This window comes from Ptiloglossa arizonensis, chromosome 8, assembly GCF_051014685.1.
Source record: "Ptiloglossa arizonensis isolate GNS036 chromosome 8, iyPtiAriz1_principal, whole genome shotgun sequence".
Lineage (NCBI taxonomy): Eukaryota > Metazoa > Arthropoda > Insecta > Hymenoptera > Colletidae > Ptiloglossa > Ptiloglossa arizonensis.
Window position 1 is genome coordinate 23,918,978 of NC_135055.1, and position 16,277 is coordinate 23,935,254.

Here is a 16,277-nt window from a genome sequence, read left to right on the forward strand (position 1 = left end):
CCGGTTTATCGCTAACAAGGAAAAGATGGAATTCCTGCGTGGCGCGCGATGACTCGCGGAAACGGACGTTTAATAGCTCGATGACGCCGGTGATAGACGGTTAACGAACCGTCCAATATTCGAAGATTAATCGGCGATCTGCAATGAAGTAATCACAGGGAAGTTTAATCGAATATTATTGTACAGCGCACGGCTAACGCGATATGCCCAGTAATCGAGCGTGGCACAAAATGGCGACGGCTCGCGCGCCGCTAGGTTTCGCCGCACGGAACCTCGGAACGCCGCGCGATCTCGAAACCCAAAAGTCCCCGAATCACCGCGAGCGCGATTATTATCGTAAAAGGGTGGCTCGATCGTATCGAGAATTCTCCGCATCGTCGACCACATCGCGACGCAATTACCGTTACGGAAGCAAACGCCGTAAAAATTCCAAGGATCGAGGACTCGTCGCGATCTCGCGCCGCGCGCATAAATCTCCGAGCTTCGAAACGCATAATGGCTCGCGGATAGACCGTGTACCCTCTCGAGTCGATTCGAAGGGCGAGAGGTGTCGGCAGAGACGATATATTATAAATCGCGTGTTACATTGTGCTTAGAGGATCCTCGTGACTGTTGACTCGCCGGTATCATTGTTGGAGGAGCGCCTTTTGTCGTCGTACTCCAGGCATCGCAAACAAACACACAAACACGGCTTTTGGCGAACGATCTACGCGCGAACGCTGGGCGCACACACGGGACCGTGCGACGATACTCGCTCGTACGGTGTCGCAGTTAATATAGTTGTGTATACGGAGCAGGCAGCTGCTGTTTGACAATGCGAGCTACGTCCCCGGATATAATAATATACTCGTCCCCTGGCACGAGAGGGGGACACTTCATCAAAATGACTAGGATGCGGTACCGGGGTGTCCTACCGCGGTGCTCCGCTTCGATTCAACGTATACCTGGTTGTCCAACGCGTACGGGACACACCCTCGAGATCGAGCAACTATCGCGGACCGTCGAAAGCGTCGTTTCCCCGACCGGTTTCGAAACCGATTCCAAGCAAAAGAATCGAGATACCTAGTCGCGCGAGAGAGCCCGGGAAAATAATTAACAACGACGCGGAAAGACGACACTGGCGACAGAAACGGTAAACCCCCGCGTCCTCCGTACCAGCTTTTGTTCAAGAATCACACCGTACTACACCGAGAAACGGCGAGTACACCGCGCTCCGGGGTATATTACAGCCTCTCGAGAGGTGGTGGAATATCAGGATACACCTTTTCCAGCCATTGTGTGCCACTGAAGGGCGTACAATGGCCGTGGACCGAGTCCCGTATTGTGTCTAAGCTCGACGGAATAGTTCCGCGAACCTCTTTCTCTCCTCGCCACCCCTGCTCCCATTTCCATCTTGCTTCTCTTTCCTCGACTTTGGGTTAAAGAGAAAACGGAGCTCCCGTTCCGATTCTCTACGGTCGAAGCATCTGCTCCGTGACCGCTAAATCCTCGAAAGCCACCCGAAAGCCACCCGAAAGCCACCCGAAATCCCCGCAATCCTCTCCGAAATATAACGGGCCGTAATAACTTTCGAGTCCGCGTTAGCGCCGCGAACCAGCCGACTTGGCGCGACTTTGAAATCCCGAGCGACCGAACCGCGATCCAAGATCATCGACGATTCGGCAATTCGTTCTTTTCTCGGAATCCGATCGTTCGTCTTCGATCGGCAAACACTAAGCATCGATCGCGGTTAAAAAGAGATTCTCGAAAGTCGAAGGGACAGGGCCGACGTTAAATCCGAAGAAATTAACCCCGATCCGTGGCAGAAAATTTAAATCCGCCCAGTCACCGACCCCCCTCCGACGACGGGGAAACCTGTCAGAGGGTGGCAGAGGCCGGGAGAAGTGCCGGCTCTACCGGCGAAATGCGATAAAGTTGGCGTAGAGGTAATTTGAGTATAAAGTTTTATTCGCAATAATTTAGACGCGCGTAGGAACGGGAGCTTCGGAGGGTTCGGAGGGTTCGGGGGCTTCGGGGGTTCGGTGGAGTGTAAGAGCACGGGGGCGTGGAGACGGGTGGACGAACGGGGGTAGGTGGTTCGGAGGTGCTCGCCCCCTCGGGAAGCGTGCAGGACCGCGGGTCATATATTTGATGGGATACTTGGCATAAAGTCGCGCATAAAAGTAATGCCAACATTAAAGTTTGCGGTTCCAGAGCCGTGGTACGGCCGAACCCATCCTCCGCCACCGTACCGACTATTCCGTTCCCGGTCTCGGAACCGTGGCCTCCGCGTAGCCTACGACTTTACGCCGGTACCGAGACCTACGAGGCGAGGGAGCGTCTCGAGCTATCGACCTCGAACACTTCCGGTCTTCGTTCTTCGTACGAGAGTGCTCGAAAGGAAGAAAAAAAGAAACGGTCTTTTTCGTTTTTCCGCTTTTTCGTTTTTTCGCTTTTTCGCTTTTGTCGCTTATTCGCCTTCTCGCGGCAAAATCGTTCGGTCCGCTCGTTCGCAGGATCCCGTACGTAAAGTTATCGGAACGACGAAGGTCAAGGAAAGTTGACTCGGAGAGTTTGGGGGTTGGTGGCACTTGGAGGCAGATAGCGGAGCAGTTTAGTTCAGGAGTGGCCGTTGGGGAACGATCCGATGGCGCCATGGGAGGCATAGCTTCTTCCCACGTGGCACCCTCGACACGCTCTACCCTCGTAATTCCGCTCGGCCTTCCTCCGGGCGCCACCTCTGGTTTCTCCGAAGCGTCGCGACCACGAGAGCAACGGAGAACCCGAAGGGAATCCACGGAGGAACCGAGACAAATTTCGCCTTCTCCCCCTCCCCCTGCCGCTCCTCCGCCACCGCTCTCGCGAAGAATCGGCGAGGTCCTGCACAACCGTCCTCCCTTGCGAATGGAAACCACCACGTGATTTTCCAGAAACGACGGTTTCACCCTCTTTCCGTTCGACGACGGAGTCGCGAAGCCGCGTTAAAGCCTGAAAAAGCGTTGCTCGAAATTCAACGGGGGAACGGTCGGATCGTCGTCCCCGATTCCCGTTAGACTCGCGGTACGCGGATCGCAACGCCGAGGACGAGGCGAAAAAACCCTCGAAATCGCGAAGAGCCGTTTCGCGATCGAACCGGGTACGAGAAAGACTCTTCGTACGAATCGACCGTTTTTTCTCCTTTCCGAAATTTCGATTCCCGGAGAAGAGATACGTTCGTCGAGCGCGCGCTCCTCCGCCCCAAGGAGGAATTAAACAGACTGCGTCCGGTATAAATTTCGCCACGGTAGAGTTACATAAATCGTGCAACGTGTTGCACCGAATCGTTAACGGGCCCGTTAATACTTATAAATGCATCGATAACGAACAAGCGCATCGAACGCGATGCTAATTGGAAGACAGGGACGGCGCTCGGCCAATGAGTTTCGACGAAAAGCTACCGTTTATTCGGCTCTCGAAACACACCGTGTGGCAACGGTTCGCACCATCTGTACGCCGATAAAATCTGCACCTGTTGTACGAGCGCTCTCTTCTGGCGTCGTTGCGCTCGTTGGATCGTCGATCGCGCTCGTTGCGCCGCGGTCGAGCCCGTCGGGTTTTACCGCGTTTCGCGGAATCCACGGGTCCGATTTCCATCGGTTTTCACCGGGGCGGAATCGAACGGGGCCCTCGACGAGCCGAGGATCGAATCGGCCGTGACGCATAAAGAACCTCGGGCGTCGTTCGGTCGCGCGAACGACATCGCCGCGAACATCGCCGGGAACATCGCCGGGATAACGGCGCCCCTCGACGATTCGGGATCCTCGGTATTCGAGCACCCCAGACTCGGCTAACCCTGATAAGGATCGTTGCTAATTGTTGCGAATTGGCGAAGGTGGCGAACGAACCAGGGAGATCGGGCAACAGGTGTCATCTGATTGATCGCCGTAGCTCGCACCCCCGCGATTACCTAGCCCGCAAACACATCCACGACAGAAACGAAGGACTTGGCGTCGATCCGTTACGCCTCGGCCGGTTCCGATGCGCGACCGCTGACTTATTACGCCCGAAAACGTCGCAAACAATGGAGACGTCGCCCGTTCCGGGTTGCGAAACCGAAAAGAGGGAAAAAGAGAAGAAAGGGGAGAAAATCGTCGACCGTTCGAGCAGGTTCGGTCTCGTCTCGACGACTTTCGCGGGACGAGTCCCGTCGGGAAACGCGGACCCTACGGAACCGACGAAACACCTTTCCGAGCGGAGACCGCGGTGTTCGATTTTTCAATAGGAGAGTTATCTCGATCGAATTCGGAGCACGCGAGGATCGGCGCTGACCGATGGTGATTCGAGCGGTGGTTCCGTTTCGAGAGCCCGGGCAAACCCGAGAGGGCGTAGTCGCCGCCGCTCGTCGACGCTTCTCGGCAGTTTGCGATCGCGATCGCGATCGGGGAGATCGGTGTCCGCTGGTATTTCCAGCTATCGTCGGAGAAATCCGGACGGGAAGGTCGCGAGGATTTTTCTACGACGCGATACCGCGACACCGGATACTCGGCGAACTTTTCAACGAACGCGCGGTAACTCGATACACCTATAGGCGATCTATTGTCCGCAGAATCGTGAGGAACAAGGCGGCGGAGAAGGCGAAACACGCGCATCAGCAACAGCAGGCGCAGCAGCAGCAGCAAGGTCAGCAACAAGGTCCGCCAGGATCGGGTGGTTCCGTGTCGGTGATAGCCCATGCACCTGCGACGGCAGCGGGTCACCCCGCCGCGACCGCTCCCAACGCTTACAGCATCAGCGGCATCTTGGGAATCCCGGCGCACCATCAGGATCCCAACGGCAACAGCATCAAGAGAAAACGCACCGACGACGGTGAGTCATTGAATTCTTCGCGTCGATGATCCCTCGACCCGCGCGAACGTTTCCGCTGTTCCGATCGACAGTGGCGGCGGCAGCGACGGCGGCGGCGACGGCGGCGACGACGACGACGACGACGACGAATCTCTAGAAACGGGAAAACATTCGGCGCGACGCGCGACGCGCGACGAGTCGAAAAAAAAAACGGAATACTTATGTAAACCGGGAGATCGGATCGCGAGGCATCGCGGCTACATTTCACTTACGATGGTCGACGGCGTTATATTATATAAGGTGAAGCAAGAAACGAGATATCGCTTGTTAGATCGACGTTACAGCCGAGTAAATCGGCACGAGTTTCGCTGGTTCGCGCGAGAGGATTCAAGAACAATGGGGAAGTTGAACGGTTTCGCGAAAAGCGAGGCGAGGCGAGGCGAGTCGAGGCGAGTCGAGGCGAAACGAGGTGACGCGCGACGGTGCTGCCGGTTAGGTCGCACGAGCCGTCCCGCTGAATTCGCGAGCTCTCATTGTCTTCCCCTCCCCGCGAGACTCGGAATTTTGGTCGTTCCATTTAACGCGAAACAAAAGGAAGGGTAGATCGTTATCGTTTCCGAGTTAGGCGCGAAGACGGTCGGGAAAATATGAAGTTACGACGGTAGCATTGTTCGCGATCCGCGGCGATCTCGGTCGACCGAAGCCCTCGAGGTAACGAGCGACAAATATTTTCCAATTCGATTACGAGGGGAACGATTTTGTTTACCCGCGATCGAGCGATCTCGTTCTCCTCTCGCCGCGATCCGACCAAGATTAGCTACGCGCGCGGCAAGGTTATCGGTCAAACGTCGAGTAGCACGTGCTGCGATTCATTCTGCTGTCGTTGCGTGAATAACGCGTCCCGAAATATTCCCGACACGTGTCGCGTACACGCGACCCGGACGAAGAGCTCCGGTCGCTTCGCGTCGCGTCGCGTTTCGAACGCGTGTTCGGTTCTCGAGGCGATTCCCGCGTTAATTCTTCGAGGCGCGAACGAGCGACTCGTTTCCGATCCGAGTCGAATCGCGCGACGCGTTCTTCGCCACGGTTTTCGTTCCGCGCGTTCGATTTCACGGTCGGTTTTCGGATACTCTCTCGACGATTTTCGAAGGAGAGGGTTCGCGAGCCAAGTACGCTCGAAACGGGAAACGGTCGGGCGCGCGGAGAGGACCGGTCCTCGATCAAAGTCCCGTGGACGCGTTTCGCGTCGAGAGGCGTATCGATTCGTACGTACTCGCGCGGCGAGCGGTCCGGTGCCGATGGTACACGAGTAATTCGATATAATCGGATTATGAGAGCGGCGATATGCGGTCGCAAAAGTGGCCGCATCCGCGGCGAGAGCACTCAGCGTTTTGCGGCCGCGGAGGGTACGCGTATTAGATTATAAACTTCACAGACCACAGCGGCTTCTATCTCGACCCAACGACACATCGGTCTCCCTGTCCTCCTGGGAGATCATCGATGTATCCGCGCGCACCTTTTAACCGAGCGGAATTTCAACCAGCGAGCCGACGACTTCTCGCGCGAGCGCTCGAGCGCGCGAGCGCGTAGCTGCGTACGTGGATCGCGCCACCGCCGAGAGAGAAATTCGATGAAAAAACCACTATCGCGAGAGAACGACATAGGGATATATTCGGTTTTTCTCGAGCGAGCGTTGTTACGCGGGAGACCGCAAATTTGTACGTTTTCTTCCCCCCCGCCCGCGGGCTCCCCTCTTTCGGTCGGTACGCGCCGAGTGAATCGTTACCGCGCGAGGCTCGAACGTTCGAGGACGTTGCGTTTCCCGCGTACGAGACGGTTCGAAACGCGCGTCGAGGAGATCGTTCGCGCGTTCTGGACAACAACCGAGACGTACCGGAATCGAAGAATCCCCGGGGCTCGTTACGAATTTACGAAGAACCTCTCGAGGGAAGCGTTGCAATCTATATCGGGGCTGTTTGTTGTCGCGTTACATCTGCGCGCTTCTGCCCCATGCGGAATCCAAAAGGCCGGCGTGTCCCACCCTATATTCGTGGACACGAGGGGGACGCACCGAGACCAGATTCACCCCAGAGTCCATTATTACCCGTGTATTGTATCGCTTAACATCGACTCAATTGCTTTCGAATAACGCGAACGTTCGCTCGGCGACGCGCGCGGGCGTTTTGCCCTCTCGAGCATCGATCGAATTATTCGATTTACTGCTCTTTTCGGGAGGAGGGGGAGAAACGCTGACCTTCCTTCCGCCATAACTCACAGCCACTGTCAAATCTGTCAAGGACCAGCGACCGTAATTTCGCAGGAGCTACAAGAATTTGCATTAGACAGCACAACGCGTGCAACGCGATTGCCCCGAGGGTGAATTTATCGACTCTTCCGCGATCGCGATCGCGATCGCGATCGCTTTTCCCCGACTCGCAAGAGGAAAATATGAAAGCGCGGTAGCTCCCAACGGGCGTTCCGTTTCGAATTAACGGATCGTTCTCTTCGTTCTGGATTTTCGATTCCAGTTCTTAGCTATTAAACGAACGAGCGAACCGACGGACCAACGAACGAACGAACGAACGAACGAACGAACGGACGGTCGCGTTCTAAACTCTAATGAAATCTGTGGCGCAAACGTTGCACGAAACCCAGCGCCCGGTAGGTGGTAGATACCAGAGAGCGCGCGCGATTAACTCGCCCGATCGAATCGTAAAATTCCAGCAAGTTCATGGAAGCCCACGGTACCCGGTGTGCGGCGTGTTTGAAACGGGGGTTTTATAGCGGTCCAGGCACAAACCCTGCCGGTCGAATGGTCGGGACCGTCGGCCGACCAGCCGGACAATCACAACTTGACAGGGAGGTTTAACGAGCCCTATGCTAGGTACTCCACCCATCTACCCTCGGATGGTCATTTAATTATTCGAGATACCCGAACGTTGGACCATCTACCCCCACCCCGGACCGGCCCTCGTCCGTTTCCCTCTTCCCACTCCCGTTCCCGTTCTCGTTCCCGTTCCCGTTCCCGTTCCCGTTCCCGTTCTCGTTCCCGTTCTCGTTCCCGTTCCCGTTCCCGTTCCCGTTTCCATTCCCGTTCCCCTTCTCCCGGTTGGAAACGTTGGTCAGTTTCATCCTTCCTCGTTGGTCACCCCCGCACCGCGACCCGCCGCGACCCGCCGCGACCCGCCGCGACCCGCCGCGATCCGCCGCGTCGGCCACTAAAAGGGTATAGCGGTAACCGTCCCCCCACCGATGTACCGACACTCGTCCCACGTGCTTGTTTCTATATTAAACCGCTGGGATGGCCGGGAGATAATAAAGACGTATAATGGAATCGAAATTGTTTCTCTATCTATCAATGCCATACACCGTACACCGTCTATGCGCGAGCCGCGTTCGGCCCGTCCGACAGATTCAATTTAGTTTCGCGCGGCCACGTTTAATTTGTGTCTCGATTCGTGGGTAATACGCGGCGACCACAGCTCGCCGCGTATGCCTCCGCGACGTGGATAGTCCGTTCGTTCGTTCCCATCGCCCCGCGTCGTCGATTGTCGCGCGAACGCGACGCGCGAACGCGACGCGCGAATACGAATGCCCGACTTCGATCGGGCCGCGTTAGGATAACGCTACCCGTGTCGCGATTTTCCCACCTTTAACGCTCGACGAGCGTGTTGCAACCTGGTAATTTGATTGCAGACGACAACCGAGACCTGAACGATCATCCCGAGGACGACTTGAAGAGACAGAGAAGCAACTACAACGGCGACCAATTGTACTCGAACGTACGTATTCGACAACGATGCGCCCTTTCCGAGGAAAACCACCGTCTCGCGTGCGCGCCATCGCGCGACTTCGCGATAACGTTGGGGCCGAGTCGTGGGAACATTGTTCTCGACTTGGCTCGTTTTCGAGTCGCGATCGAACGTTTTCTCCGAAAAGTCGGCAAACGGTCGACGCTAGACGGAGAGGAACGATCGAGACGCGAAAACTAAATCGAACGGAAGGACGTAGCAGCGTCCATGTTGCGCGACGCGTATTTCGAAACTCCCCGTACGAGACGACGGATCGTACGTACCGGGAAACAAAAGACGGACGAAGAACGACCGAGTCGATCTCGAGCGTTCCTCGGGAACAAGTAGCCCGTTCTTCCGACGCTCGAACTTTGCCTCGAGCATCCGCTTTCTGTTGCAGCTGTGGTCGAGTAAATGGAGCATCAAGGACGAACACAAGCTCCTGAGCGAACTAGGCGGTGGAGGCGGCGGTGGCGGTGGCGGTGGCGGTGGCGGCGGCGGCGGTGGCGGCGGAGGCGGCGGCGGAGGCGGCGGCGGCGGCGGCGGTGGCACGACCGGCGGTACGAACGGCGCTGGAACCGGTGGAGGAAGCGCCGGTGGCGGTGGCGGTGGCGGCGGCGGCGGCGGCAGCGGTGGCAGCGGCGGAGGCGGAGGTGGCGGTGGCGGAGGTTACTACGAACACGGAGGATTCCCCGGGAACGCTATTGCCACCTCCGCCGAGCTGTACGACTCCCTGGGCACCATCAGCACGATGACGCAGGCGCAAACGCCCCATCTCTACACCCCGCCCATAGGGGGCACCATAGGTGAGCGGCTCGTTCTCTCTCTTTCGCGGCCTCGTGCACCCTCCTTTCCGACAGCCCTCCTTCTTCGCACAAAATCCCGGACAGTGTGTGCACCGCAACCTCTCTTGTATATAATACCCGTGTACCAGCGAGCCCCTTTACGTCGACCCACCGAACCACCGTACCACCGTACCACCGTACCACCGTAACATCGTCGTCGTATCCCTCCTTCGAGGTTTCTCCGTTCCACGATTTCTTCCGCCTTCTCGTCCCAGCCTCGTCCTACCCTCGTCCCTGTACGCTTATTATTGCGGCTTACGTCTTGCTTTGCATACCCATATCGGCTAAATACACGGCTTTAATAATGCATGAGCTGTGCCGAGTAGCGGCAACGGTGCCAGAAGAGGTGGCGGAACGCTCCACTCGGTGGTCTCGGCTCAGGGGTGTACTCTCCAGCTTCGTCTACTCTCCACCCCACCCTATCCACCTGGTCTTTTTCGTTCTCGCGGACCACTTTCGCTTACGACACCTGCAACTCCCGCGTAGGCTGGTGATAGGGAATCCCGTTCACCGATCTGTTCTTTTCTTTTTTCTTTCTTTGGTCCGTAACTGGTCGGCCCTGTTCTATCGGGTCCGGTGACTCTCGATCGTTCTTTCGTTTCTCGTTTCTCTCTCTCTCTCTCTCTCTCTCTCTCTCTCTCTCTCTCTTTCTCTGTGTTCCTTTTTCGTTTCTACCTTCCTTGCGCCGTTTAACGGCGACCGATCAACGGCGGAACGTACCGCTGGAAAAAACGGTATCGAAAAGTAACCATCGAGGAGAAGCGCGCGCGTGCACATCGAGACGCTCGCCCGCGTCCCGGTGGTACACGCGTGCACGCGTGCACGGGCGGTCGCGCGTAGAACTTTCTCCGGGTGGCACGTGTTGCGAGTAACTCGGTCACGGCGCGGCGCGGCGCGGCGCGGCGCGGTGCGGCGCGGTGCGGCGCGTCGTGGCGCGAGTTCTTTTTCGTTCGGTGCTTTTCGGAATGGACGAAGCGAGGCGTGTAACGGCCGCTTCGTCTCATGAAATTCAATCGAGGATCTTCGGCCGAGATCGAAGAATTTTTGAAGGACGAGCCGGCCGGGCCAAGTCGATTCCACGGCTTACTGGCTCGCCGTTAATATGTACGAGGAGGAGCGGTCTCGAGTTCGCGAAAGACGCTCTCTCACCCCTCGACACCGGTTCGAAAGTCTCCGGGAGACGGGAATCGTGCGCGGTAAATACGAGCCAAGTCGAAATAAAGTTGGACTCCGGGTCGAAGGAGAGTTTCCGCGCGCGAGTCGCGTCGTTGGACGTTCCGCTTTGATCGGCAGCCGACGATAAAAAAATCGCAGTAACGGAAAAATGGGGATCCCTTAATAGCAGGTGGTACTTTGACGCCGCTCGCGCCACTGACGATGCAAGAACTAAAATTGAGCCAAACATTGGACGGGGCTAACATGTCTCCTTACCACACCACCGGTGAGTTCGCCACCTCTTTAGTTTTGGTACTCGGACGGATGGATCCCTCGCGGGCGATTCTCCGCGCGGACCTTTTCGAACGCGTAGCGTCGCGACGAAGCGTATCGGTCGTTTTCGGTTCGGGCGGGCATCCGCCGTCGGGGAAAGGGTTCGAGCGGATCCGGGTCCCGGGTCCCGGGTCCCGGGTCCCGGGTCCCGGGTCCCGGGTCCCGGTTCCGTTTACCGACTCGCGGAGACGATTCGTGAAAGTCGAGAACATCCGTAACGCGCAACGCGGCCGGTTTTCCCTTATCGTAAAATCTCGCGTCGGCAATTACGGTTTCGTCGGAACCGCCGCTCTCGAAAGAAATAGACCGCGGCGCGTGTCGTCGCGCAACGACCCCGACGATCACCGTCCCGACGCCCACAGTCCCAAAGACGATTTAATTAAGCTTTAGACGTAAGGCGCTGATCGTTAGCTAGTGCTTGACTCGAATGTCGTGTTGTGTTGTGCATGGCCATAGCAGAGAGCGGTACCGTCGCAGTGTCGTACGTGGGGGTGGGGGCCGGTGGGGGCGAGCAAAGTCCCCCGATTTCGTTGCAGAACGAGACAAACGCCACCCCCGCGGCCCCCAACACCCCGGGAGGGGATCCCGGACTGACGGTCTTGCAGCCGCCGGTTTCTCAACCCCAGGTAGCGTCTGCGATACCACCGTACTCCACGATGCTTCCCAGTTTCGGACACTACGCCACCGGTGAGTAGCAACGGGCAGCCTGCCCGTTCCTTTATCGAAGATAAACGCGCACCTCGCGACCGTCCGCGGAATCGTCGATTCTAAACGGAGGCGAATCGTCCCGCGCGATCCGCGGACCGTACGAGGGAGTTCGGTCTCGGCTCTTTCGACGATCCGCGGATCGGACCGTGTTCGACGAACGCGCGAAACGGTAGAATCGACGAAAGGTTTACGGTACCGACGCCGAGAGCGCCGGGAGCTTCCTATTGCTCGGTGATCACGATCGATGTTTGTTTAGGTGGTGGTGACTACGCGTACAGCGCGGCGTACTCTCAATACTCGAGCGCACCGTACAGCGGCTATGGTTATGGAGCAGCGACAAGCGGGTTGCTCAGTAAGTAAACAGTGAGTATGAGTGCCGAATAGGTTAGGGTCAACGAAATCTCGAGTGATAAAACTCGTCGCTAGGTTTAATCCAGTCGTCGTCGTCGTCGTCGTCGTCGTCGTCGTCGTCGTCGTCGTCGCCGTCGCCGCCGCTAAATTGCGCGTAGTGCGCGGATAACGGAGAAACTTCGACACAATTGGATCGGACTTTCTAAAACCGAAGAAACCCGGTGCTATTTTATTACGTTTCGAGATATCGCGGATAAGATCGAACCTCGCAAAAAGCTCGCGGAATCGTGGACAGGGGCCGGTTTTAAAGTAGCCACGACTCAATGCCCGGCTTTCATAATGGACGATTGCGGTGCACTTGGTAGATCGCGATACCTACCTCCGGGTGAAATGCGCGCGAGCCGAGTGTTATTCGGCGCATAAGAATGAACGGAATAATAAACAATTTTTTATCGGACACGCGATACGTTGCTAGCTCGTTCCTTGCGCGTGACGTAACGGCTTGTCCGTACTCGACACCGCTGGAACTAAAGTTTCGCAGCCGCGAGTTTAACTTTTCCCCTTTCTAGAAGGCTGTTTCGCAACGCGCCGCGGACCTGGTCGATTCGCCATAGGCGAACCAAAAATACTTTGGACGCGCGCGAAATTAAAATTAGCTCGTAAATATCGTTGTTGCCGCGAACGATCGAAAACGGTATCGCGCACGGTGGCTAGAAAGGATACCGAACCGACTCTGTGCGCGAGCGTTGCGCGCACCGATGGCCTTGCCAGCGTAGCCGGCTGCGCTACGTTTATTCCTCGCCTCTCGCCGCGAAACCGAAACCTCCACGCGCGTTACGCCCGAAACGGAGTCGAACGGCCAAAGGACCGATCTCTGCACGCCTCTGCCCTCTGTCCGTCGTTCAAAGAGGCGCCACGCGACGCCACGCGACGCGACGCGACGCGACCCGACGCGACGCGACACGACGCATCTCGTTTACCTACCGTTGAACCGTGCTTCCGATTATTTTGCGTTTCTCCCTGGTTACCCTTCCAAGTGTTCGACGTAGTAGTGTCTCGTAGCTCGATACGCGAGATGGCGTGGCACGTTGCGGTCGAAAATAAAGAATCCTACCTCGTTTCGCAGACTCCACGTACTACTATTGTAACGGGGACACGCTGGCGTCTTCCCACAACAATTCGCAGCAGGCCGGCGGATGCAACAACGGAGGGCCAGAGAACAGCACGGACGTGGCTAGTCGTTCGCCTTTGGCGGCTACCAGGGCGAGTAGCGGCGCGAGTGCGGCTTCGCCGACCGGAAGCGCGTGCACCAAGCCGGATCACAATTCCACGCCGACCGATCTGTATCTGGCCTGATCGATCGATGGTACGGGAAACCGACTCCGGGCAGAGGGTTTTCACGGAGCGGCAACACCGACCAACGACCACGATGGACGACGCCATATCACGAAAAATCACGCTAAAATTAAGCAATGATCTCTTTAGCGGGTCGAGAACGAACAGCCACCGGTCGTCGTCGCGGAACGCGATCGGGATACGGCGAGAAGCATGGCTAATTTCCGTCGAAAGCGCGAGGAACGAAAAATACTGTCCGCGTCGAGTCACGGCACACTGGCCAGACACCGTTCGCGCGTCGATACCCCGTAACGCGTCGAGCGTAACGATTCGCACCGATCGATGCGACAATCCCGAGAGAGATATAGACTTCGACGTTTCGTTCGACGGCGAACCTCGAACGAACCGACATCGTTGGACGCCTTCGACGGGCAACGAGCCTCGTCGAAGCCGAAACGATACGAACGTCGAGCACACCGACGCGTCGAGTTCGTCTACGTTGACGGGAATTGTGATTAGAAATCGTCGCTAGGATCGAAGAGAGAATACCTGCATCGGAAAGGGTGGTTTGCTTCTCGTCCGAAAGGGCCGCGAACTTGGTCGACGTCGATAGTTTTATTTACAATTTTAAACGTACGGTGACGACTCGACGCGAGTGTCTGGTCCAGCAAGCTTAAGGACAACGCGGTCGAGATTGCAGATTTCCCCGCGACCCTTACCGACAGTGTCGGTACTCCGTAGAGTACGCGTAACCGTAGGTAGTTTAATTTAACGATCCTCAGTTAGCATAATTTCTACACGATGCCCGCGATCGGTCGTCTCGACGAACGTGCTCGCGCGTTCTCCGCGCGTTCCGCGGAGCGCGCTCGGACGCGTTTCTTACCGGCGACATTAGAACGTGCGTGTCGTGTACGACATGCAAAGTATATATATATATACATATATATATATATATAAATGTGTGCGTATGCGTGTACGTATGTACGATATATATATATATACATACATGCGCACGCACACACACCACACACACGCGCGCGCGCGCGCGCGCGCGCACGCGTCAACTGCCCAGAAACGGCACGTTCTTTCTCCTAATAAGCACGACGACCCTCCCCATCCTCCCACACCACCCTTTCCCCACCAAGTGACGCATAGTATACATATTAGGTTTAGTCGATAAGATTATTGAGATTTTTAAATCAGGAATCGACGTAACGATCGCTACTGTTAAGGATATTATATATATTTTTTGTAGAAACCAAAGACCACAGACGGATTGCCGGATGAAAATTGCGTGCGTCGCGTAGCTACGGCAGAGACAGAGTTTTACGGCGGTTTTATGCGACGATTTAGATGTAAATGAACGCGGGTCTACGAGCGACGCGCAAAGGATCGACGCGTGCGGAGCAACGAGCCGATGCAAATTGAAAATCGGGAAAGCGTGAAAGGCGAAACAAAGTCGAGCGGTGGCACGCGAGTCGTCGGCGAATCGATTCGCCCCGAGGGTAATGGCGCGAGCACGGCGTAAAAAGAAGTTACCTCCGATCGGAACTGCGTGCGTCCGCCGATCGCAAATCGTCCGTGGACCGTTGGCGGGCGCGCAACGAACATTCTTCCTGCACGATCGATTTCGCGAACAGAAACGGACTCTTCCTCGACGGTCGGTCAACCGCGCTTGTTCCCGCGTTCCGTCCAACGCCTTCGCCTCGCTCGCGCTGCACTACGGAAGTCGAGTCGCTTCCGGCTTCGCGTCGTGCGGAACGCTCGAAAAAGGAAAAAAAATATCGCGAAACCGTAATTAACGTCCGGCCGGGGATAACTTAATGAGAAGTTACGTGCTCGCAATCTCTCGGTGATTAACGGGCAAAAATGTTAATTCGTAACCTTAATAAGGAAATTTACGCGCGAGCGTCCAGAGCATTCGATTTCCCGTGGACGACATACGTTGCGCGTGCGCCCCTTGCGTCCGAGCAAAGCTCTGCGCGCGCACGCGTGCACGCGCGTACGCCCGCACGCCCGCCAACCCGGCCACATTACAAATTCAAATGTTATTACGATTCTTAAACGTAGAACGTATTTATTTATCGATTCGTTTCTCTTTTTAATTTAATATTTATTCGAGCGTAAAGAAATTCTATCCCCCGTGTACGATGTACAAATGTAAGTAGTGCAACGAATACGTCGAAACACGGCTATTTTAATTAACCATTTTCATAATCATCGCGATGAATTAGAAACACGCGTCTCGCGCGGAGAAGACTATCAACGTATCGCGTCTCGCTTGAGAAATTCACCGTGAAATGGGTTTCCTAGCGCGATTCGCATTTCGCTCGCATCACAGTTATCTCATAATTAACGAATTATTTTCGAACGCATCTCGCGTGAACGATAACAGCCCGATAACGCGAAACTCGTGGCTAGTTTTATTTCACCGGCATTGTTTTAGCCGCGTTTCGTTCCGATATCGTTTATTCGAACGTTTAACAAACGACTCGTAAGGTCTTTCACCTTTCCACGGTTGCGCTTTACACCTCCTTCTTCTTCTTCTTCTACTCCTTTCTTAATCGTCGAAACCGATCCGACACGGTCGATCCGAGACGTGCTCGCAACGATTCGGATCGTTCGCCGATCCGATCGGCGGACCGATCTTTCGACTTTTCGATCGATGCGGCAACCGGATATGTACTTCGATACCCCTCGTCCACCACCGTACCTATAGTTGCATTCTTTAGGTGTTCAGCCCCGCCGACGCGATTACGTTTCCGTCGCGAGGACGAAGAATCGATAGCAGCGATCTCTCATTACCGACTAATTGCAAAACTTTTCAACTTGTCGTATCGTAACGTTGCGTGTCGTAAAACTGCGTGCAGGAAGAACGGGGGCATGGAAAGCGGCGCGAGACGGAGAGAAGAACGGAGAGAGGCTGCGAGATTCGAGCGTTCCACGGTGTTTCGCC

At 56.1% G+C, this 16,277-nt stretch overlaps 1 protein-coding gene across 1 annotated transcript in view; it reads left to right on the forward strand.

Moving 5' to 3' along the window:
• The window catches only part of Sv (paired box protein shaven), a 91,347-nt gene extending 78,005 nt beyond the window's left edge, over positions 1–13,342 (forward strand). Inside the window, exons 6-13 of the mRNA XM_076318133.1 lie at positions 4,565–4,824; positions 8,500–8,585; positions 8,995–9,097; positions 9,182–9,400; positions 10,782–10,880; positions 11,384–11,614; positions 11,892–11,987; positions 13,113–13,342. Of these exons, the coding sequence (XP_076174248.1) occupies positions 4,565–4,824; positions 8,500–8,585; positions 8,995–9,097; positions 9,182–9,400; positions 10,782–10,880; positions 11,384–11,614; positions 11,892–11,987; positions 13,113–13,342 (1,324 nt within the window). The remainder of the gene's footprint in view (positions 1–4,564; positions 4,825–8,499; positions 8,586–8,994; positions 9,098–9,181; positions 9,401–10,781; positions 10,881–11,383; positions 11,615–11,891; positions 11,988–13,112) is intronic.
• The last annotated feature ends 2,935 nt before the right edge of the window (positions 13,343–16,277 follow it).